At 41.2% G+C, this 25,736-nt stretch overlaps 1 protein-coding gene across 1 annotated transcript; it reads left to right on the top strand.

Moving 5' to 3' along the window:
- Window positions 1-21,765, top strand: LOC123743848 (uncharacterized). The gene is made up of 4 exons (XM_045722549.2): window positions 1-184; window positions 9,099-9,199; window positions 9,911-10,084; window positions 21,213-21,765. Exons 1-4 carry the CDS (start codon window positions 121-123, stop codon window positions 21,666-21,668), a joined length of 795 nt encoding a protein of 264 aa, XP_045578505.1. The 5' UTR covers window positions 1-120; the 3' UTR covers window positions 21,669-21,765.
- Window positions 21,766-25,736: the final 3,971 nt, after the last annotated feature.

Below are 25,736 nucleotides of genomic sequence, written 5' to 3'. Positions count from 1 at the left end.
CAAAGCCAAGGAAAATTCTAGGTTTTAGCACACCTGCCTGCCTCCCTTAGTCATATCTCACAATCCGCCCTGTGTGTGAGGAAGTAACTGAAAGACAGAAAGAAGACAGAAAGCAACAATATGAAGAGATATGACCCGGGAGACTCCACTCTCAAATTTGTCAACAGACAGGATGATTTAGATCGTAAGTAATTATTATTAGTATGGCTTGCGAAAGCAGCCACACTTTAATGTATGAATTATTTCAGACTTTTTAATTATTGATGATATTATTATTATTATTATTATAATCATCATCATCCTTTCGCACACTACTCTTCTTAAAACATTTAAGCTATAAATGCCATTCAACCATTAAAATGTGATCAGGATTAAGTTGCTTGCATACAACATTTTGATAGCTTTTATACTTTTAAACGATTAAAACTTTTTGTCCTCAATCAACATTCTAAAGGTCCCATCGTGACATCATGACTTCCAACATTCTAGTCTATTCACTAAAAGCAATGCAACTTTTTACACATCAGCTACTTTGACCACTTTCCCAACAAGTTCAACAAAGTTAGAGGGTATGGCATCTTGGTCTACTTCCCTGCTATTCAAACCTGGAATGAGAAAATAATTATCTGGTACCGATCAAACGTTACCACTCTTTAAGTTACTGCATCAACAACATTTTCTCAAACTTTTTATAAACAACAGAAATTTTGACCAGTCTCCCAACAAGTTTCACGGCCGTCGTAGTGATTGGACCAAAATGCAGCGGGAATGTGTATGCTCATTTTCTTCTTTATTAAATAAATGAACACAGAACAAAAAGAACGACGAAAACAGTCCTGTCAGGCATACAGCTAAACAAGAAACAACTACCCACCAAACCCATAGAAAAACACCCCTACTAAATAGGACCTTCAATTAGAGGCAACGAGGAACAGCTGCCTCCAATTGAAGGTAAAAACAATAAACTAAACATAGAAATAGAATAACTAGAAAATAGAACATAGAAATACAAAACATAGAACACTACCCAAAAACCCTGACAACACAAAACAAACACACCCCTGCCACGTCCTGACCAAACTACAATAACAAATAACCCTTATACTGGTCAGGACGTGACATAAAGGGTATGACGTCTTTGCCTATTTCACCACTATTCTAATTTTATTTGTCACATGCGCCGAATACAAGAGGTGTAGACCTTACAGTGAAATGCTTACTTACAAGCCCTTAACAAACAATGCTGTTTTAAGAAAATACCCCCCCAAAAAAGTAAGAGATACGAAAAACAAATAATTAAAGAGCAGCAGTAAATAACAAAAGCGGGTCTATATACAGGGGTCAATGTGCAGGGCCACCGGTGTCGAGGTAATTATGTACATGCAGGTAGGGTTATTAAAGTGGCTATGCATAGATAACAACAGAAAGTAGTAGCAGCGTAAAAGGGGGGGATGCAAATAGTCCGGGTAGCCATTTGTTCAGGATGTTCAGGAGTCTTATGGCTTGGGGAAGAAGCTGTTTAGAAGCCTCTTGGGCCGACGAGCATTGGAGCTGGTGTAGTACGGTTCGATCTTCGTCCTGTATTGACGCTTTGCCTGTTTGATGGTTAATTGGAGGGCATAGGGGATTTCTTATACGCTTCCGGGTTAGAGTCCCGCTCCTTGAAAGCGGCAGTGCGGATGTTGCCTGTAATCCATGGCTTCTGATTGGGGTATGTACTAGAGGTCGACCGATTATGATTTTTCAACGCCGATACCAATTATTGGAGGACCAAAAAAAGGCGATACTGATTAATCGGCCGATTTTTATATATATATATTTGTAATAATGACAATGACAACAATAGTGAATTAACACTTATTTTAACTTAATATAATACATAAATAAAATCAACTTAGTCTCAAATAAATAATGAAACATGTTCAATTTGGTTTAAATAATGCAAAAACACAGTGTTGGAGAAGAAAGTAAAAGTGCAATATGTGCCATGTAAAAAAGCTAACGTTTAAGTTCCTTGCTCAGAACATGAGAACATATGAAAGCCCGACTAACCGGTGTCTGTATGTAGCCTCGCTACTTTTATAGCCTTGCTACTGTTATTTTTCACTGTCTTTTTACTGTTGTTTTTATTTCTTTTCTTACCTATTGTTCACCTAATACATTTTTTTCACTACTGGTTAGAGCCTGTAAGTAAGCGTTTCACTGTAAGGTCTACACCTGTTGTATTCGGCGCACGTGACAAATAAACTTTGATTTGATTTGGTGGTTCCTTTTAACATGAGTCTTCAATATTCCCAGGTAAGAAGTTTTAGGTTGTAGTTATTATAGGAATTCTAGGACTATTTCTCTCTATACGATTTGTATTTCATATAGCTTTGACTATTGGATGTTCTTATAGGCACTTCAGTATTGCCAGCCTAATCTCGGGAGTTCATAGGCTTGAAGTCATAAACAGTGCTGTGCTTCAAGCATTGCGAAGAGCTGCTGGCAAGCGCAGGAAAGTGCTGTTTGAATGAATGCTTACGAGCCTGCTGCTGCCTACCACCGCTCAGTCAGACTGCTCTATCAAATATCAAATCATAGACTTAATTATAATATAATAAACACACAGAAATATGAGCCTTAGGTCATTAATATGGTCAAAACCTGAAACTATCATTTAGAAAACAAAACGTATATTCTTTCAGTGAAATATGGAACCGTCCCGTATTTTATCGAACGGATGGCATCCCTAAGTCGAAATATTGCTGTTACATTGCACAACCTTCAATGTTATGTAATAATTATGTCAAATTCTGTCAAATTAATTACGGTCTTTGTTAGGAAGAAATGGTCTTCACACAGTTCGCAACGAGCCAGGCGGCCCAAAATGCTGCATATACCCTGACTCTGCTTGCACTAAACGCAAGAGAAGTGACACAATTTCCCTAGTTAACCTGTCTGGGCTAGGGGGCAGTATTTTCACGGCCGGATGAAAAACGTACCCAATTTAAACAGGTTACTACTCTGGCCCAGAAACTAGAATATGCATATTATTAGTAGATTTGGATAGAAAACACTCTGAAGTTTCTAAAACTGTTTGAATGGTGTCTGTGAGTATAACAGAACTCATATGGCAGGCAAAAACCTGAGAAAAAAGTCAACCAGGAAGTGGAGGATCTGAGAATTGTAGTTCTTCTTTCTAGTCCCTTTCGAAACTACAGTATCTGTGGGGTTACGTTGCACTTCCTAAGGCTTCCATTGGCTGTCAAAAGCCTTCAGAAAGTGGTTTGAGCATTCTCCTGTCACTGGGCAGAGTATAGGAGCTCAGTTACTGAGTGGTCTGCCTGGCAACAAAGGGATTGGATATGCGCAGTTACGCGAGTGCGCCGTTCCTTCTTTTTCTTCTTGAATGAAAATGCTATTGTCCAGTTGGAATATTATCGAAATTTTACGTTAAATATACCATAAAGATTGATTTTAAACAGCGTTTTACATGCATCTAAGTACGGTAATGGAACATTTTGACTTTTCGTCTCTGGTTCCGCGCTCGCGCATTATGCCTTTGGATAAGTGATCTGTACGCACGAACAAAACGGAGGTATTTGTACATAAATATGGATTATTTCGAACAAAAACAACATTTCTTGTGGAAGTAGCAGTCCTGGGAGTGCATTCTAACGAAGATCAGCAAAGGTAAGAGAATATTTCTAATACTAATTCTGAGTTTAGGTTGCCCCGAACTTGGCGGGTGTCTGTATAGCTCTCTGTGATGGCTGAGCTATGTACTCAGAATATTGAAAAATGTGCTTTCTCCGTAAAGCTATTTTAAAATCTGATAAAGCGGTTGCATCCAGGAGTAGTCTATCTATAATTCTTTAAATAATTGGTATATATTTTGTCAACGTTTATGATGAGTATTTTTGTAAATTGATGTGCACATTCACCGGAGTGTTTGGTGGGAATACATTTTCTGAACATCACGCGCCAATGTAAAATGCTGTTTTTGGATATAAATATGAACTTTATCGAACAAAACATACATGTATTGTGTAACATAATGTCCTAGGAGTGTCATCTGATGAAGATCGTCAAAGGTTAGTGCTTCATTTAGCTGTGTTTTGGGTTTTATTGACACATGTCCTTGCTTGGAAAATGGCTGTGTGATTATTTTTGTCTATGTACTCTCCTAACATAATCTAATGTTTTGCTTTCGCTGTAAAGCCTTTTTGAAATCGGACAATGTGGTTACATCAAGGAGAAGTGTATCTTTAAAATGTGTAAAATAGTTGTATGTTTGAGAAAGTTGAATTATGACATTTTGTTGTTTTTGAATTTGCCGCCGTGATATTTCACTGGCTGTGTCCCGCAGGTGGGACGCTAGCGTCCCACGTAGCCCATAGAAGCTAATATTGCCTGCTAATATTAATTTCTTTTTAACTAAATATGCAGGTTTAAAAAAATATACTTGTGTATTGATTTTAAGAAAGGAATTGATGTTTATGGGTAGGTACATTGGTGCAACGACAGTGCTTTTTTCACGAATGCGCTTGTTAAATCATCACCCGTTTGGCGAAGTAGGCTGTGATTCGATGATAAATTAACAGGCACCGCATTGATTATATGCAACGCAGGACAAGCTAGTTAAACTAGTAATATCACCAACCATGTGTAGTTAACTAGTGATTATGTTAAGATTAATTATTGTTTATAAGATAAGTTTAATGCTAGCTAGCAACTTACCTTGGCTCCTTGCTGCACTCGCGTAACAGGTCCAAAAATACCGATCACCGATTGTTATGAAAACTTGAAATCGTCCCTAACTTGAAATTGTCCCTAATTAATCGGCCATACTGATTAATCGGTCAACCTCTAGTATGTAAGTACAGTCCACGATGCACTTATTGATAAAGCCAGTGACTGATGTGGTGTACTCCTCAATGCCATCGGAAGAATCCCGGAACATATTCCAGTCTGTGCTAGCAAAACAGTCCTGTAGTTTAGCATCTGCTTCATCTGACCAGTTTTTTGTAGACCGAGTCACTGGTGCCTACTGCTTTCATTTTTGCTTGTAAGCAGGAATCAGGAGGATAGAGTTATGGTGAGATTTGCCCAATGGAGGGCAAGGGAGAGCTTTGTACGCGTCTCTGTGTGTGGAGTAAAGGTGGTCTAGAATTGTTTTCCCTCTGGCTGCACATTTAACATGTTGATAGAATTTCGGTAAAACTGATTTAAGTTTCCCTGCATTAAAGTCACCGGTCACTAGGCGCGCCGCCTCTGGATGAGCGTTTTCCTGTTTGCTTATGGCGGAATACATCTAATTTAGTGCGGTTTTAGTGCCAACCTCGCTCTGTGCTGGTATGTAGACAGCTACAAAAAATACAAATGAAAACTCTAGGTAGATAGTATGGTCTACAGCTTATCATGAGATACTCTAACTCAGGTGAGCAAAACTTTGAGACATCCTTAGATATCATGCACCAGCTGTTGTTTACATAAATGGATAGGCCCACGCCCCGTGTCTTACCAGAGGCTGCTGTTCTGTCTTGCTGATAGTGTATAATCCACCAGCTGTATGTTCTTAATGTCGTCGTTCAGCCACGACTCGGTGAAACATAAAATATTACAGTTTTTAATGTCCCGTTGGTAGGATATACGTGCTTTCAGTTCATTCCATTTATTTTACAGCGATTGAATGTTAGCTAGCAGGATGGAAGGCAAGGGCAGATTAGCCACTCGTAGCCTGATCCCCGCAAGGCACCCTAATCTTTTGCCTCAAAATCTCCATTTCCTTCTCCAGCGAATCACGGGGATCGGGGCCTGGTCGGGTGTCTGCAGTATATCCTAACTCCTCTTCCAATTTGAGGTGAATAATCCCTGTCCAATCTGATGTCCAGAAGCTCTTTTCGGTCATAACAGATGGTAGAAGCAACATTATGTACAAAACAAGTTACGAACAATGCAAAAAAACAAACAAAATAGCATGATTGGTTGAGCGCCGATAAGACGGCAGCCCTACCCTCTGGTGCCATTTGTGGATTCAAATCTGAAATCTGAAAACAAATCTGATACCAATCAAATGTTACAGTTGTTTCAGTAACTGCATTAACATAAAAAACTTTGTACAAACAACTGACATTTTGACACCTTTCCCAGAACTTTAGACAAAAACTTGGGAGTCTGGAGTCAGAACAGAATCATCTTCTCCCAATCAAAAATGGCAGCTGTTTTAGTAACTGCATCAACTACTTTTTGTCTCCACTTTTAGAAACTGACATTTTTACCACTTACCCAGAACTTTAGATAAAAAGGTATAAAGTGTGAAAAGGGTGCAGGTAGCCTAGCAGTTAAGAGCAGTGGGAAAAGTAACTGAAAAGTTGCTGTGCCGTGGAAGTCGATTAAGGTAGCTCCCTGCACGTCAGATGGGTTGGGTTAAATGTAGAAGAAACATTTTCATTTAATTTATTCTGTTGTGCAACTGACTAGATATCCCCCTTTCCCTTAACTTGGTCTACTATTATGCTATTTGAATATGGAATCCGAACAGAATTATCTACTACCAATCAGAATGATCTACTACCAATCAGAATGATCTACTACCAATCAGAATGATCTACTACCAAATCACAGCTGTTTGAGTAACCGCATCATATCATTTTGCCAACTTACCACTGTTGAATTAACTGCCATGGAACTTTTCAGAACATTCGAATTATAACAATGGGGGAGCACATAAGACACTCCAACCCAGTAAACTAACCTACCACTGTTTATCTACATGTAGTTATCGTTTACCTTTAGTACTGGTCTGTAGGCTGCCTTGCACAATAGTAAACCTCCATCCAGCTGGCAGCGCTGATGTGCAATTCTGTGCTCGCCACACACTAGAACCTAGGAATTTTCAAAAATTCCTCGACTAGAACATGGAAGTAGAAATCATAACAAACTTTCTTTGTGTGGAGTAAAGAAAGACATACTGACTAAACTGAACAGGCTACACAGATCTCTTTCAACCGAAAGGTTGAATGAAAGGTTTAAAGGCGACTGCTGCAGAGATTTTTGGGGCAGTGAAGATTACCAGGAGGAAAGCATAATTACATTTTGATGGTCTACACAAAAAAATCACGAATTTGTATTTGAATTAATGAAACTTAGATGTATGTTATGCTCTGTTGACTGTGTTTCCCCTTGGGGGCAGAACTGCTCAGAGGGAAGGGGTGCCCTTCTCTGGCCTCTTCCCACTTACAGTATCTCCCTTCAGTCCAGGGAGGAAATCGTGAACATGCTGCTGTTGTTCAGACTTCCCACTTATGCCTCCTTATCTTCTGTACTCTATTATTACAGTTTACAAATTCTGTGGTGGTAGTCTAAGTGTAGTAATTTGTGATGAAATATGTGACTTAACTGCCCCACACTCCAAAGTAATAATGTTGACATAGTAGTCCATCAAAGTCATCAGACCAGATATTTTAATTTATACCATGGCATTGTTGTATACTCGTTTCTGACTGGCTTGAAGCATTCTAGAGCGTGCATTATTTCCCTATAATGCACGCTATACAGAGCATTCGGAAAGTATTCAGACCGCTGTACTCAGTACTTTGTTGAAACACCTTTGGTATTTTTGGTTTTATTTTTAAGAAATGTGGGAAAAATTCTAAAAACCTGTTTTTGCTTTGTCATTGTGGAGTATTGTGGGTAGTTTGATGAGGGGGAAAAACAATTTAATCAATTTTACAATAAGGCTGTAATGCAAATTTTTTTTTGAAAAAGCCAAGGGGTCTGAATACTTTCTGAATGCACTGTATGTGTGTATTTTAACCCAATAAAAGATTCAATTGAAGACATTTAAGCTGCATATTATTTTTGTGACCAATGGCAAGCCAAAAAGATGCGCTCTTGCAACAGCTGCGTAGTGCGGATCGCAGCCTATGGAATAGAATTTTGTGTCACGCTCTAACCTAAGAGAGCTGTTTTTTCTCTGTTTAGTTAGGTCAGGGTGTGATATGGGGTGGGCATTCTATGTTTTTTGTTTCTATGTTTTGGCCGGGTATGGTTTCCAATCAGAGGCAGCTGTCTATGGTTGTCTCTGATTGGAAGCCATATAAGTATGGCAGCCTTTTCCCACTTGGTTTTCGTGGGTAGTTGTTTTCTGTTTCCTTGTATTTACCTGACAGAACTGTTGGCTGTCATTTTGTGTATTTTGTCTAGTGTTCGTTTTCATTAAAATATAACGATGAGCACTCAACACGCTGCGCCTTGGTCTCCTCTATATGACGCTCGTTACAGTTTGTGGGGCTTTTATTGCTCAATCTAATTTGTGTTGAAAAAGATGTCCATAGGCCTAATAGACACATGCTCAAACTCGCACACTTTTGATATCAAGGTGTCACAAATAGAAGCATAAACAATAGGCCTATAGCAAATACAGCATATGCGATACATTTTTATTGTTCCATATTTCCAAGTCCTAGGGGTATTAAATTAATTGGAATGACTGGAAATCTGAGACTTTTTTAAATGTAAGCCTAATCATATTATTATCATCATTGGTGTTAATGTAGATTGCCATGGGTTAGAATAAGCCTACATAACCAACCCATAAAGTAAATGCAACATCCATTTATGGCCAGCTGTGTAAACTCTAACATTGATTTATTTACATTTACATTTAAGTCATTTAGCAGACGCTCTTATCCAGAGCGACTTACAAAATGGTGCATTTATTGCATTTATCACGCGATATATGTCCTACAATTGTTAATATTCATTTTTGTCTTCTAATCCCTCTTAAGGGTAAAGTAATTTGATTACGTTACTGAGTTGGGGTAATCTAACATTTACGTTACTGTTTATTTTAGTAACTGTAACAGATTACATTTAGAAAGTAACCTACCCTACCCTGCTTATGCGTAAAAGTGTAGTCATCTTGGTGTAGTTACTGCATTTGTGATTATATATGTGATCTAACTGCCCCACAGTCCATAGCTGGGGTAATAACTAAATTATCACACTTGAATTCAGCTGTTGAGAGTTGACTGTTAACTTAAGACCAACTTGTACTTGCGTCATTACAATTTCAAGATGTGTTCATTATTACATTTCTTGTTTTGACTCAGCCCTGGATGATGACCTTGTGTCTCTAAGGGCGGAGATGTCCTGTGGTCACGCAGTCACCCCACAGTCCCTGACTGGATGGTGCCGCAGCCTACTGGACCAGGTACTCACATTTCATCAGTTAATCAATTACATATACATTTATACACTCAGAGTACAAAACATTATGAACACCTGCTCTTTCCATGACATAGACTGACCAAGTGAAAGCTATGATCCATTGATAAATCCATTTCAATCAGGGTCAATGAAGGGGATGAGACAGGTTAAAGAAGGTTTTTTAAGCCTTGAGACAGTTGAGACATGGCATGTGTGCCATTCAGATGCTGAATGGGCGAGCCAAAATATTTAAGTGCCTTTGAACAGGGTATGGTAGTAGATGCCAGGCACACTGGCTTGTGTCAAGAACTGCAACGCTGCTGGGTTTTTCATGCTCAACAGTTTCCCGTGTTTATCAAGAATGGTCCACCACCCAAAGGACATCCAGCCAACTTGACACAACTGTGGGAAGCATTGGAGTCAACATGGGCCAGCATACCTGTGGAACACGTTCGACAACTTGTAGAGTCCATGGCCCAAAGAATTGAGGTTGTTCTGAGGGCAAAAGGGGGAACAACTCAATATTAAGGTCCCTATTGTTTTGTACACTCAGTGTAAATGTGGACCAAAAAAACACAGTAAATACAAACACATGATTCTGTTATTCTATGTATTCTTGCATTTCAATTCTATTTTATTGAAAATCATTTAAACAAAATCCAATCATTTTGCCCTCCAATGTTCTCCACAACAAGTGTTGTTATTGTTGTCCCAGGGTCAGTACAAGTTCATGTGTCCTGCACTTAAGAATGGCACTTTGCAAAAGTGTGATGCTGAGTGGTCTTACCAGGAGGTACGTAGACTGGCTGCGCTCACCATCGAAGAGATGCAGCACTTTGAGAAGACCATGGCCGCCTTGGCTGCTGCCATATACTGTGAATACAAATCAGTGAGTGTTTCATTGTTCAAATTCATCTGCATTCTTTATGATTAATGGTATGTTCTCACTGCTGTAAAGTGTATAAACTGGAGCTATGAATAAGTACCCTGTACTTTTTTAAGAGACAATAGATATACAGATCACCTCCCAGCTAGCACATTTGCTTCCTTAGAAGTTGAGGGAACGTACGTTTTTGGTTTCTATTGGTTCTGGGAAAGAAGCCATAAGTTTCCGCAATGGTAACACTGATTTTTTTTAACCTATGATCTTCAGTTCCTAATCCATGGGATTAAACCACTGCACCACCAGGATGGAACAAGCATACCATTTGTTTTAACTTGAACAAAAGCTATTCAAACATACCCCATTTCAAAGGAAACAAGCACTCATTAACATCAGATGTGGCCAATTAGTGGGTGTGGCCAGAACACTTAACAAGATAGATAGAGGACAGAGAGTTTTGTTGATGCTGAGAATGGAATGTACACTACATATACAAAAGTATGTGGACACCCCTTGAAATTAGTGGATTCGGCTATTTCAGCCACACCCTTTGCTGAAAGGTGTATAAAATCGAGCACACAGCCATGAAATCTCCATAGACAAACATTGGCTGTAGAATGGCCTTACTGAAGAGCTCAGTGACTCAACGTGGCATCGTTATATGATGCCACCTTTCCAACAAGTCAATTTGTCAAATTTCTGCCCTGCTAGGGCTGCCCCGGTCAACTGTAAGTGCTGTTATTGTGAAGTGTTAACGTCTAGGAGCAACAACTCCTAGTGGTACGCCACACAAGCTCACAGAATGGTACAGATGAGTGCTGAAGTGCGTAAAAATCGTCAGTCCTCGGTTGTAACACTCACTACCGAGTTCCAAACTGCCTCTGGAAGCAACATCAGCACAAAAACTATTTGTCTGGAGCTTCATGAAATGGATTTCCATGGCCGAGCAGCCGCAGACAAGCCTAAGATCACCATGCTTAATGCCAAGCGTCGGATGGAGTGGTGTAAAGCTTGCTGCAATTCCACTCTGGAGCAGTAGAAACGCGTTCTCTGGAGTGATGAATCACACCTCACCATCTGGTAGTCTGACTGACGAATCTGGGTTTGGCGGATGCCAGGAGAACGCTACCTGCCCCAATGCATAGGGCCAACTGTACATTTCGGTGAAGAGGAATAATGGTCTGGGGCTGTTTGTCATTGTTCACGACAAGCCCCTTAGTTCCAGTGAAGGGAAATCTTAAGGCTACAGCATACAATGACATTCAATCAATCAATCAAATTGATTTATAAAGCCCTTCTTACATCAGCTGATGTCACAAAGTGCTGTACAGAAACCCAGCCTAAAACCCCAAACAGCAAGTAATGCAGGTTTAGAAGCATGGTGGCTAGGAAAAACAACCTAGAAAGGCCAGAACCTAGGAAGAAACCTAGAGAGGAACCAGGCTATGAGGGGTGGCCAGTCCTCTTCTGGCTGTGCCGGGTGGAGATTATTACAGAACATGGCAAAGATGTTCAAATGTTCATAGATGACCAACAGGGTCAAATAATAATAATCACAGTGGTTGTCGAGGGTGCAACAGGTCAGCACCTCAGGAGTAAATGTAAGTTGGCTTTTCATAGCCGATCATTCAGAGTATCTCTTACGTTTCTGCTGTCTCTAGAGAGTTGAAAACAGCAGGTCTGGGACAGGTAGCACGTCCGGTGAACAGGTCAGGGTTCCATATCCGCAGGCAGAACAGTTGAAACTGGAGCAGCAGCACAACCAGGTGGACTGGGGACAGCAAGGAGTCATCAGGCCAGGTAGTCCTGAGGCATGGTCCTAGGGCTCAGGTCCTCCGAGAGAGAGAAAGAAAGAAAGCGAGAAAAAGAGAAAAAGAGAGAGAGAATTAGAGAGAGCATACTTAAATTCACACAGGACACTGGATAAGACAGGAGAAATACTCCAGATATAACAGACTGACCCTAGCCCCCCGACACAAACTACTGCAGCATAAATACTGGAGGCTGAGACAGGAGGGGTTGGGAGACACTGTGGCCCCGTCCGACGATACCTCCAGACAGGGCCAAACAGGCAGGATATAACCCCATCTGCACTTTGCCAAAGCACAGCCCCCACACCGCTAGAGGGATATCTTCAACCACCAACTTACCATCCTGAGACAAGGCCGAGTATAGCCCAAGAAGATCTCCCCCACAGCACAACCCAAGGGGGGGGGGGGGGGGGGGGGGGGGGCGCCAACCCGGACAGGAAGGTCATGTCAGTGACTCAACCCACTCAAGTGACGCACCCCTCCTAGGGATGGTATGGAAGAGCACCAGTAAGCCAGTGACTTAGCCCCTGTAATAGGGTTGGAGGCAGAGAATCCCAGTGGAGAGAGGAGAACTGGCCAGGCAGAGACAGCAAGGGCGGTTCGTTGCTCCAGTGCCTTGCCGTTCACCTTTACACTCCTGGGCCAGACTACACTCAATCATAGGACCTACTGAAGAGATGAGTCTTCAATAAAGACTTAAAGGTTGAGACCGAGTCTGCGTCTCTCACATGGATAGGCAGACCATTCCATAAAAAATGGAGCTCTATAGGAGAAAGCCCTGCCTCCAGCTGTTTGCTGAGAAATTCTAGGGACAGTAAGGAGGCCTGCGTCTTGTGACCGTAGTGTACGTGTAGGTATGTACGGCAGGACCAAATCGGAAAGATAGGTAGGTGCAAGCCCATGTAATGCTTCGTAGGTTAGCAGTAAAACCTTGAAATCAGCCCTTGCCTTAACAGGAAGCCAGTGTAGAGAGGCTAGCACTGGAGTAATATGATCAAATGTTTTGGTTCTAGTCAAGATTCTATCAGGCGTGTTTAGCACTAACTGAAGTTGATTTAGTGCTTTATCCGGGTAGCCGGAAAGTAGAGCATTGCAGTAGTCTAACCTAGAAGTGACAAAAGCATGGATAAACTTTCTGCATCATTTTTGGACAGAAAGTTTAGATTTTTGCAATGTTACGTAGATGGAAACAGTCTTGAAACAGTCTTGATATGTTCGTCAAAAGAGAGATCAGAGTCCAGAGTAACGCTGATTTCCTTCAGTTTTTTTGAGGCGACTGTACAACCATCAAGATTAATGGTCAGATTCAACAGAAGATCTCTTTGTTTCTTGGGACCTAGAACAAGCATCTCTGTTTTGTCCGAGTTTAAAAGTAGAACATTTGCCGCCATCCACTTCCTTATGTCTGAAACACAGACTTCCAGGGAGGGCAATTTTGGGGCTTCACCATGTTTCATCGAAATGTACAGCTGTGTGTCATCCGCATAGCAGTGAAAGTTAACTTTATGTTTCCGAATGACATCACCAAGAGGTACATGTAGTATATAGTGAAAACAATAGTGGTCTTAAAACGGAGCCTTGAGGAACACTGAAATTTACAGTTGATTTGTCAGAGGACAAACCATCCACAGAGACAAACTGATATCTTTCCGACAGATAAGATCTAAACCAGGCCAGAACTTGTCCGTGTAGACCAATTTGGGTTTCCAATCTCTCCAAAAGAATGTGTTGATCGATGGTATCAAAAGCAGCACTAAGGTCTAGGAGCACAAGGACAGATGCAGAGCCTCGGTCTGACGCCATTAAAAGGTAATTTACCACCTTCACAAGTGCATTCTCAGTGCTATGATGGGGTCTAAAACCAGACTGAAGCGTTTCATATACATTGTTTGTCTTCTGGAAGGCAGTGAGTTGCTACGCAACAGCTTTTAAAAAAAATGTTGAGAGGAATGGGAGATTCGATATAGGCCGATAGTTTTTTATATTTTTTCTGGGTCAAGGTTTGGCTTTTTCAAGAGAGGCTTTATTACTGCCACTTTTAGTGAGTTTGGTACACATCCGGTGGATAGAGCCATTTATTATGCTCAACATAGGAGGGCCAAGCACAGGAAGCAGCAGTAGTTTAGTTGGAATAGGGTCCAGTATGCAGCTTGAAGGTTTAGAGGCCACGATTATTTTCATCAATGTGTCAAGAGATGTAGTACTAAAAAACTTGAGTGTCTCTATTGATCCTAGGTCCTGGCAGAGTTGTGCAGACTCAGGACAACTGAGCATTGGAGGAATACGCAGATTTAAAGAGGAGTCCGTAATTTGCTTTCTGATGATCATGATCTTTTCCTCAAAGAAGTTCCTGAATTTATCACTGCTGAAGTGAAAGACATCCTCTCTTGGGGAATGCTGATTTTTAGTTAGCTTTGCGACAGTATCAAAAATACATTTTGGATTGTACTTATTTTCCTCAAATAAGTTGGAAAAATAGGATGATCGAGCAGCAATGAGGGTTCTTTGATACTGCACGGTACTGTCTTTCCAAGCTAGTCGGAAGACTTCCAGTTTGGTGTAGCGCCATTTCTGTTGCAATTTTCTGGAATATTCTAGATGATTCTGTGCTAGTTTGGGGAAGGCCCTTTCCTGTTTCAGCCTGACAATGCCCCCGTGCACAAAGAGAGGTCCATACAGAAAGGGTTTGTCGAGATCGGCGTGGAAGAACTTGACTGGCCTGCTCAGAGCACTGACCTCAACCCCTGAACACCTTTGGGATGAACTGAACGACTGAGAGCCAGGCCTAATCCCCCAACATGAGTGCCCAATCTCACTAATGCTCTTGTGGCTGAATGGAAGCAAGCCACCACAGAAATGTTCCAACATCTAGGGGGGGAGGGGGGGGGGGGGGGACTTCATATTAATGCCCATGATTTTGGAATGAGATGTTTGATGAGCAGGTGTCCACATACTTTTGGTCATGTACTGCATGTCTTTAAACTGACAGCATTAACTACTTCGCAGATATGAAACAAACTGACAATCATAATATCACTCAAAAATATTAATTTCCCAACTTTATAAGAGGCTTTAAAAATATGTTATATTTGACTCAGAATTCCATGATGTACAGTAAGGCATTGTTGGCAGAATAGATGGATGCAGTTCAATGCATTTTATATATAATTCCCAAATACATTTCTTTGTAGCCCAAAAAACTATTGCTAACATGGCTAATAGGCTTGCGTACGTGTCAAACAAGGTTCTGGGGCCAATTAAGACTCACAAACAAGTCAACAGTTGAGTCATCTACTTTATGAAATTACAGCATAATGCGCTCTCATCTATGAATTCAATTTCAATTGCACTCCTTTCATGTGTCCCGTTTACAGCGTGCAGCTAAGGGAAAGTGTACTAAAATGTCGCAGTCTGGCTTCATTTTTTAAAAGCTTGAATAACAAAAAACACAACCTGCCAGAAAACAACATGTAAAGGAGAAACATGTAGGCCTATAACAGCAATATTTGAGCAGCAGCCTAGGCTGGCTACTCAGCTATAATACATTGAGTGCCCCATATAGCAAGGCTGCATTCAACTGCACAGGTGATCCATGCAGTGCAAAAAATGTAAATGTTACAATAAACCTATAGCTATGATTATGTTATTTGGAGTTATTAAATACTTTTTGATTAGGTTCGCAGTATATTATGCAGATCTGCAAGCACAGCAGCAAAGGATTGACAAATACTATTTCTCTCTTTTGTTTTAATGTGTTAAAATGGTAATTACAGCATCCTATGTAAATAAGTGGACATTATAAAGGGCCATATTTTTTCACAGGTGCACGTTTTTTGTAAAAACAAAAAATATAGTATGTCTAGCCCACGAATTTGTTGTGTTTTTTCAATATGTGCGCTAATTGATTTCGACACCCCTGGGCTATCGTATCTATTTATGTAACTAGCCATTTAACGTTAATTGGCATGATAAAAAAAACTGAGCCTAACGTTAGCTAGCTAGCCTCTGGGAGTATGTCATGTCATTGGGGGCTCCCAAGTGGCGCAGCGGTCTAAGGCACTGCATCTCAGTGCAAGGGGTAACCCTATAGTCCCTGGTTCAAATCCAGGCTGAATCACATCCAGCTGTGATTGGGAATCCCATAGGGTGGTGCACAATTTTCCCAGCGTCATCTGGTGTAGGCCGTCATTGTAAATAAGAAATGTTTCTGACTTGCCTTGTTAAATAAAAATACAAAATTGGATGAGTGACTGACTTTTTCCCCTCATCGTTTTTGATGGCTACAGCTAGACTGTTATCCACAGTTAGCGTATCTCTTAGTTGTCAATGAAATGTATTTTGGCCTCGATAAATATGCTGGCAGGCAGGCAAGTTCTCATTCAGTTGTCAAAACGTGGGGACAACCATGCAAGCTGCCTGCAGAAGGATGAGCAGGGTACCCCCATGGGCAACCTCCTTGTACTTTACTTGTTTTTGTTTTTGGAACAGGTTCCTTTTGGAACGGTTCACAAATTACAGCACCCCTCTCCATCATTTAAGTGCAATTTTGACTGCCAACTAACTACCTTAAGTTTGAGAGGGTTAGATTTTAGCCTATCTTGCTCTGGCTTGCATTAGTTGTTGATCGAGTTGATGTGCATAGGCAACTGAGCTGAGGGAGAGAGATCCTACCTTTTCATGGTTGTTTGGTCAATAGGACTGTGAATTTCCCAAATGTAAGAGGACTCCTGTGGTATTCAGGTGTAGCTTTTGGCGAATGCGTTGTAATGATCTAAAGTTGCGATGTTACTACTGCTTGTGAACACACAGTCCAGTTCAAATTGAACGATGGCAGGCCCATGTGGCAAGTGGTTTATTTGCATATAGTCCTACAGTAGCTCTGATTGGCTCACCAGTCTGAGTAGACTTCTTCTTCTTCATCTTCTTCTTCAATGATATTATGGCGGTCCGCAAACAAACGTTCAAGGTGCGCTAACTGTGGATAACAGTCTACTGTGCTGGAGTGTGTGATCAATCATAGTCTGCCTAATTCTGTACTACTACTACAAAAAAAATACCCCCCCAATCCATTAAACTTAATCTATATCATGCTGAAACAATCCACCTTTAGGATAATTGAGCATGTCAACAACCATTTCCACAATAACATCTGTTACCCCCAATAACTATTTTGCCGTTTCCACGATAATCTTTAACTTGGCATTACTGCTTTCCACCACCTGAGTCGTGTTGATAACCTTACCAATGAAAGCTATGAAGTTAACTTTATTCACTATCAAAGTGTCCTTTGACAGAGCACATTCATGATCGCAAGATTTCTGAACAGGTCTTAAAACCATGCCAGGACCAGCAGAAGCACCAGCCCCGATAGTAGGTCCACTGAGTACAGGAGCAACCATAGAAGCTCCACCAGTCCGCACTGTAGTTCCACCAATCTGTTTTACAGCTTCTGCATATGGCACAGTGCCTTCGGAAAATATTCGAACCCCTTTACTTCATCCACATTTTGTTACGTTACAGCTTTATTCTAAAATGTATTAAATAAAAAAACATCTTCAGCAATCTACACACAATACCCCATAATGACAAAGCGAAAACAGATTTTAAGAAATGTTTGCAAATATATTAAAAATAAAAAACAGAAATACCTTATTAACATGAGTATTCAAACCCTTTGCTATGAGACTCGAAATTGAGCTCAGGTGCATCCTGTTTCCATTGATCATCCTTGAGATGTTTCTACAACTTGATTGGAGCCCACCTTTGGTAAACTCAATTGATTGGACATGATTTGGAAAGGCACACACCTGTCTATATAAGGTCCCACAGTTGACAGTGCATATCAGAGCAAACACCAAACCGTAGAGCTCCGAGACAGGATTGTGTCGAGGCACAGATCCGGGGAAGGGTACCAAAAAATGTCTGCAGCATTGAAGGTCCCCAAGAACACAGTGGCCTCCATCATTCTTAAATGGAAGAAGTTTGGAACCACCAAGACTCTTCCTAGAGTTGGCCGCCTTGCCAAACTGAGCAATTGGGGGAGACGGGCATTGGTCAGAGAGGTGACCAGAGTTCTTCTGTGGAGATGGGAGAAGCTTTCAGAAGGACAACCATCTCTGCAGCACTACACCAATCAGGCTTTTATGGTAGAGTGGCCAGACGAAAGCAACTCATCAGTAAAAGACACATGACAGCCCCCTTGGAGTTTGCCAAAAGGCACCTAAAGACTTTCAGACCGTGAGAAACAAGACTCCCTGGTCAGATAAAACCAAGATTGAACTCTTTGGCTTGAATGCCTGGCACCATCCCTACGGTGAAGCATGGTGGTGGCAGCATCACGCAGTGGGGATGTTTTTCAGTGCAGGGACTGGGAGACTAGTCTGGATCGAGTGAAAGATGAATGGAGCAAAGTACAGAGAGATCCTTGATGAAAACCTACTCCAGAGTGCTCAGGACCTCAGACTGGGGTGAAAATTCCCCTTCCAACAGGACAACGACCCTAAGCACATAGCCAAGACAACACAGGAGTGGCTTCGGGACAAGTCTCTGAATGTCCTTGAGTGGCCCAGCCAGAGCCCGGACTTCAACCCAATCTAACATCTCTGGAGAGACCTGAAAATAGCTGTGCAGCAAAGCTCCCCATCCAACCTGACATAACTTGAGAGGATCTGCAGAGAAGAATGGGAGAAACTCCCCAAATACGGGTGTGCCAAGCTTGTAGCATCATACCCAAGAAGACCTGATGCTGTAATCGCTGCTAAATGTGCTTCTCTGCCGAAGGTGCTGAAATTCCGACAGAAGAGCTGTCACGTTCCTCGTATTCTCCCTCATCGGAAGATATGTCGAAATCACTCGATGACCAATACGCAGCAGGTTGACTGTTCCACATCATCTTTATTTTAGATGGAAACGACAAAACAAAATAAACACGCAAAGGAGAAAGGTGACAGTTTCACAGGTGAAACGAAACACAGTGCAAAATACAATTACCCACCAAAATCAAACACAAACACACCCCACTATATGGGACTCTCAATCAAAGGCAGATAGACAACACCTGCCTTCAACTGAGAGTCCCAACCCCAATTAACCCAACAGACATACACTCACCAAACTCCACATAGAAATACCTAACCTAGAACCTACCCCAACACTCACAACCCCACTATACCATAACCAAACATAACTGCCACGTCCTGACCAAATATAATACAAAAAAACCTAAGTATATGGTCAGGACGTGACAAGAGCGTTGTTTCTTAACGTTCTCTGAACTATTTGAGAACATTCCTAATGTCAAACCAGTTGGAGAACATTCCAAGAACATTACCAAAATTGAAGTTAAATGTAACCATGTTTGAACCTTTAGGAAATGTTCTGTTAAAGTAATGAAAAAACGAAATGTTTATAATTTTTTTGTCATGTTCCTTAAATGTGCTGAGAATATTCCAAAGCCCAGCAAATATCCTGCACCATTCCCAGAAAGTTGTGGGAAGGTTGTATGCAAAATAATCATAGGACAACCACCTTCTCACCAAGCTCTAAGAAACATATGGTTCTCAGAATCCTTTGTGCTTGCTGAGCTACAGTGAGGGAAAAAAGTATTTGATCCCCTGCTGATTTTGTACGTTTGCCCACTGACAAATAAATTATCAGTCTATAATTTTAATAGTAGGTTTATTTGAACAGTGAGAGACAGAATATCAACAAAAAAATCCAGAAAAACGCATGTCAAAAATGTTATAAATTGATTTGCATTTTAATGAGGGAAATAAGTATTTGACCCCCTCTCAATCAGAAAGATTTCTGGCTCCCAGGTGTCTTTTATCCAGGTAACGAGCTGAGATTAGGAGCACACTCTTAAAGGGAGTGCTCCTAATCTCAGTTTGTTACCTGTATGAAAGACACCTGTCCACAGAAGCAATTAATCAATCAGATTCCAAACTCTCCACCATGGCCAAGACCAAAGAGCTCTCCAAGGATGTCAGGGACAAGATTGTAAACCTACACAAGGCTGGAATGGGCTACAAGACCATCGCCAAGCAGCTTGGTGAGAAGGTGACAACAGTTGGTGCGATTATTCGCAAATGGAAGAAACACAAAAGAACTGTCAATCTCCCTCGGCCTGGGGCTCCATGCAAGATCTCACCTCATGGAGTTGCAATGATCATGAGAACAGTGAGTAATCAGCCCAGAACTACACGGGAGGATCTTGTCAATGATCTCAAGGCAGCTGGGACCATAGTCACCAAGAAAACAATTGGTAACACACTATGCCGTGAAGGACTGAAATCCTGCAGTGCCCGCAAGGTCCCCCTGCTCTAGAAAGCACATATACATGCCTGTCTGAAGTTTGCCAATAAACATCTGAATGATTCAGAGGACAACTGGGTGAAAGTGTTGTGGTCAGATGATGCTGCCTATGACCCCAATAACACCATCCCCACTGTCAAACATGGAGGTGGAAACATTATGCTTTGGGGGTGTTTTTCTGCTAAGGGGACAGGACAACTTCACCGCATCAAAGGGACGATGGACGGGGGCCATGTACCGTCAAATCTTGGGTGAGAACCTCCTTCCATCAGCCATTGCATTGAAAATGGGTATTCCAGCATGACAATGACCCAAAAAACACGGCCAAGGCAACAAAGGAGTGGCTCAAGAAGAAGCACATTAAGGTCCTGGAGTGGCCTAGCCAGTCTCCAGACCTTAATCCCATAGAAAATCTGTGGAGGGAGCTGAAGGTTCGAGTTGCCAAACGTCAGCCTCGAAACCTTAATGTCATGGAGAAGATCTGCAAAGAGGAGTGGGACAAATTCCCTCCTGAGATGTGTGCAAACTTGGTGGCCAACTACAAGAAACGTCTGACCTCTGTGATTGCCAACAAGGGTTTTGCCACCAAGTACTAAGTCATGTTTTGCAGAGGGGTCAAATACTTATTTCCCTCATTAAAATGCAAATAATTTTATAACATTTTTGACATGCGTTTTTCTGGATTTCTTTGTGGTTCTTCTGTCTCTCACTGTTCAAATAAACCTACCATTAAAATTATAGACTGATCATTTCTTTGTCAGTGGGCAAATGTACAAAATCAGCAGGAGATCAAATACTTTTTTCCCTCACTGTACATCTATTGTTGGTCAGTCATTATTCATAATTTGTTATTAGGCTCATAGTGTATTATCATGTTAATGCATCTCTATGCATGTAAACAGCATTTTCCTTAAATACCCTGCCAATGTGTTACAGCAGCAACATGATTTGATAACAATGAATCTCCCCCTCTTTCCTCTTACTTTCTTACCTTACCCTTTTTATAACAGTGCCCTGCCTGCAAAACCTTTGTAGAGAGACAGGAACTCTCCAACCTCAGTGTCCTCTGCACAGTGTGCACTGCAGACAAAGGTCAGAGGTATGAGTTCTGCTGGCAGTGCCTGAAGCAGTGGAAAGGTCCTGCGCCACGCTCTGACCACTGTAACAACGAGGGCTGTATCAACCAGGACCTGGAACTGCTGAAGAACTGCAAAACCACGTCTCTCCCTCAGGTGGCAGGTGTCACCGACTGCCCCTCCATTCGCGCCTGTCCCACCTGTGGCCAACGGGTGGAACACGACAAGACTGGTTGTAAGAATATTCTCTGTCCAAGGTGCAATAAAGAGTTCTGCTTTGTGTGCCTTAAGCTCACGGAGGATTGCTTGGAGACCAGCTCATATTTCATAGCCTGCTCTGCTGGTGTTGCCCCAAGGCAGACCTCTATACCCACCTGGAATAGAAACTAAGAGAAGAGATAACTATCATACCAGTCACGGTAGAACGCATACTGTAGAGTTACTGTAGACTGTTTATATTATGTCAAACACAATGCTTTTTGCATGGTGTTGTGGGAGATTCAGGGGCGGACATCCCGGGGGGGACGGGGGGGACACGACCCCCCCATCCTGGGAAAAATATGATTTGTCCCCCCAATATATCACTGAAACATAACTATGTAATTTAAATAATATTAATAATACGCAATGAAAGCAATTGTGCTGATTATAGACACTTAATAGCGCGTTTTTAAGTTTCAAAAGATTGCAACCCCCCCACCCTTTGCCTCACAATGGTTTGATCCACTGCCAGTTCCTTAGCTTGCTACGTAACTGACGTGAGGTTAATCCAGTCAATCGCGCACACACACTAGCTGAATATGCAGAGCTAGCGCACAAATATTAACTATTAAGCTAGCTAGTACCTATTCCATTTATGTGGCGTTGTCAAAGATGGAATCAGCATGCAGATGATGTAAGTTAGTGCTTCAAAGTCCCTGTGATAAGGTTAGCGATAAACTGAAATCCAAACTGAACAGAACTACACTCTCTTCTACCATTGTCTTAAATATATTTAATGGTCTCGTTGCAAAAGCTAAATTGTCGCAAGTGAACTTTTATTTATTTATTTTATTTCACCTTTATTTAACCCGGGTAGCAAAGATTATAGCAAACACCACTGAAACTGAATTGGTGCTCGCTAGCTTTGCAAATTCAGCTATTGTTGGAAGCCAGCCAATATGAAACAAACTATTAAAATTACAAAAGGTTGCAGCATATGTTGTGTAAATGGTGAACTCATACAGCTGTCAACTCTTGTCATTTAAATCCGTTTCACATTTGCTAGCTACCTTTTAGATCAAAGCCCAAATAGAATGATTGAAGATGATAGAAGCCCATCTCCTACTGTAAATAACCTACACACTGTGTGTGTAGCCAGCCAGCCAGCCAGGTAGAAAAATGGCAGAAAAATAAAAGACGGACATCAGAGTATTTTTCAATACACCAAAACGCATAGTAAGAACCCTAGTAGCCTAATATCTCAAAGACTAGTTGATAAAATGTTCATAAGAAAGAAATTAAATTCTAATGGAAATGTTTCACAATGATGTCATTAGGCAGAGCAGGCAACAGATGGCACACAGACAGCAGAGTTGGGGACAGACTGGCAGAGACAGGGAGTCTCAGGTAAGTTTGTTGAGTCTTTGTTTGGCAACATTATGAAAGGTTCTCCATTTTTTTGACTTGTAAAATAGGAACATAATTGGAAAATGCCATGGATACCCCCACTCTCAACTTAAACTGGTGACTGAACTAAGATTTGTTAAAGGCAATGGTATTGCTGTTGTGATTAGTTGTGTAGTTTTGGGTACCGGTAGTTAGGAGTACGGCAAACACCTTATTTCTTTGGTTCCTCAATATACATTTACCATATTACAATGTAGGCTATGTGTTACAGCACTACTTTTGGTGTCCCCCTCAGGAATTGCTCTTGAGAAAATTTCATGTAATTGTCCCCTCCAAAGTTGATATCAGATTTTCGCCAATGGGGAGATTGTTTCTTGTTTTGCCTGTGTAAGCATGACAAGACTGTTTTGTTGTTCGTGCGTTCTTCGTTTTGTTATTTTGGTGTTCTCTTTATTTAAAAATAAATAACAAGATGAGCATCCACATTCCTGCTGCGTTTTGGTCCTCTATTCCCGACGACAACTGTTACAGTGTCATTATCTATCATACTTTCAGTGTCAATCAAAGTTGGAAAATCATTAAAATCACTTCGGCATATGTCATTTGAAATACATTTCAGAATGAAATTCTTTGAAAACATATAGTATTGTTATTTGACATGTTCTAAGCTCAAACATGCAAAATATATGATTAAACTCATAGTCGTTTGTGAACTACAGATGTTTCTGTATCATAATAAATCTAGTCTTTGGACACATAGGGTATTGTTTTTTTTGTTTTTTTTTACAACATTTCAAAAATCAAGTCATGTGAATACATGATCAGATCTTTAAAAAAATTGTATATAGACCAATATACACTACAGTTCAAAGTTTGGGGTCACTTAGAAATGTCCTTAAAATAACATCAAATTGATCAGAAATACAGTGTAGACATTGTTAATGTTCTAAATGACTATTGTAGCTGGAATGGCAGACTTTTTTATGGAATATCTACACAGGTGTACAGAGGCCCATTATCAGTAACCATCACTCCTGTGTTCCAATGGCACGTTGTGTTAGCTAATACAAGTTTATCATTTTAAAAGGCTAATTGATCATTAGAAAACCCTTTTGCAATTATGTTAGCACAGCTGAACACGGTTGTCCTGATTAAAGCAGCAATAAAACTGGCCTTCTTTAGACTACTTGAGTATCTGGAGTATCAGCATTTGTGGGTTTGATTACAGGCTCAAAATGGCCAGAAACAAATAACTTCCTTCTGAAACTCGTCAGTCTATTCTTGTTCTGAGAAATGAAGGCTAGTCCATGCGAGAAATTGCCAAGAAACAATGTGTACTACTCCCTTCACAGAACAGCGCAAACTGGCTCTAACCAGAATAGAAAGAGGAGTGGGAGGCCCCGGTGCACAACTGAGCAAGAGGACAAGTACATTAGAGTGTCTAGTTTGAGAAACAGACGCCTCACAAGTCCTCAACTGGCAGCATCATTAAATAGTACCCGCAAAACACCAGTCTCAACATCAACAGTGAAGAGGTGACTCCGGGATGCTGGTCTTCTATGAACTCTACGCCTTGTAGAGTTCATGCCTGACAAATTGCGGCTATCTAAAGTATTCCACACACACTCACACTCCTAGAGTATATTTAAGCAATAAGGCACAAGGGGGTGTGGTACAATGGCTAAGGGCTGTTCTTAAACTCGTGTGCCTGGATACAGCCCTTAGCTGTGGTATATTGGCCATATACCACAAACCCCCGAGGTGCCTTATTGCTATTATAAACTGGTTACCAATGTAATTAGAGCAGTAAAAATAAATGTTTTGTCATACCCATGGTATAGCATGGCTGTCAGCCAATCAGCATTCAGGGCTTGAACCACCCAGTTTATAATATACAGTATAAGACAGAGAAGGGCCACTGCAGCCCACGGACGCACATTAAAAAAAAAAAAATTAATTAAATTGAACCTTTACTTAACTTGGAATGTCAGTTAAGGACAAATTCTTATTTACAATGACGGCATACCAGGGAACAGTGGGTTAACTCCCTTGTTCAGGAGGAGAACAACAGATTTTGACCTTGTCAGCCAGGGCATTTGATCAAGCAACCTTTCGGTTACTGGCCCAACGCTCTAACCACTAGGCAACCTGCCGCCCCTTTTGAAGGCACTCGGATCAATAAAACATTTTTTTAAATAATAACTCAGTCGCGGTGTCAACTTACTCTTACAAATTAGAATAGCAGAATACACAAGGTGCAATTAAAACATTTGGTTGTGCATCAGCAGTTTTTCTCTTGTTATGTCAGTCACTGATAGTCGGTCAAATAACCAATGTCAGATGTGGGTACGCAGACCTGCGAGCAACTGCAGACCCTCATGATGAGTTCAGATTTTCTGTGACCCCCACCCCCATTAAAGTCCATCCCTGGTACAAGCAAATCCAATGCAAGTCAATGGAGAGTGAGGCATGCTATAGCATTGTCCCTCTTTCTGCCCTCTCTCACAAGCACATGTATATACAGAGTCATCAGAAAGTATTCATACCCCTTGACTTATTCCACATTTTGTTGTGTTACAGCATGAATTCAACAATTATTTGTCTCACCCATCTACACTCAATAACCGTTAATGACAAAGTGTAATCCGTTTAACCTCATTTCTACCAGCTTGTCACCTGTGCAACTAGAAGGATAAAAACTCTGGATCACCTTTACTCCACACACAGAGACGCATACAAAGCTCTCACCCGACCCTCCATTTGGAAAATTGGACCAGAACTCTATCCTCCTGATTCCTGCTTACAAGCAAAAACTCAAACAGGAAGTACCAGTGACGTGCTCAATAGGGA

This window comes from Salmo salar, chromosome 07 (assembly GCF_965601325.2).
Source record: "Salmo salar chromosome 07, fSalSal1, whole genome shotgun sequence".
NCBI lineage: Eukaryota > Metazoa > Chordata > Actinopteri > Salmoniformes > Salmonidae > Salmo > Salmo salar.
This window is presented reverse-complemented; position numbering and strand designations above follow the sequence as displayed.

Coding starts and splice junctions, on each gene's coding strand:
- LOC123743848 (XM_045722549.2), top strand. CDS start 121: ATGAAGAGATATGACCCGGGAGACTCCACTCTCAAATTTGTCAACAGA. Junction 9,200..9,910: donor GCCGCAGCCTACTGGACCAG/GTACTCACATTT, acceptor TTGTTGTCCCAG/GGTCAGTACAAGTTCATGTG. Junction 10,085..21,212: donor TATACTGTGAATACAAATCA/GTGAGTGTTTCA, acceptor TTTTTATAACAG/TGCCCTGCCTGCAAAACCTT.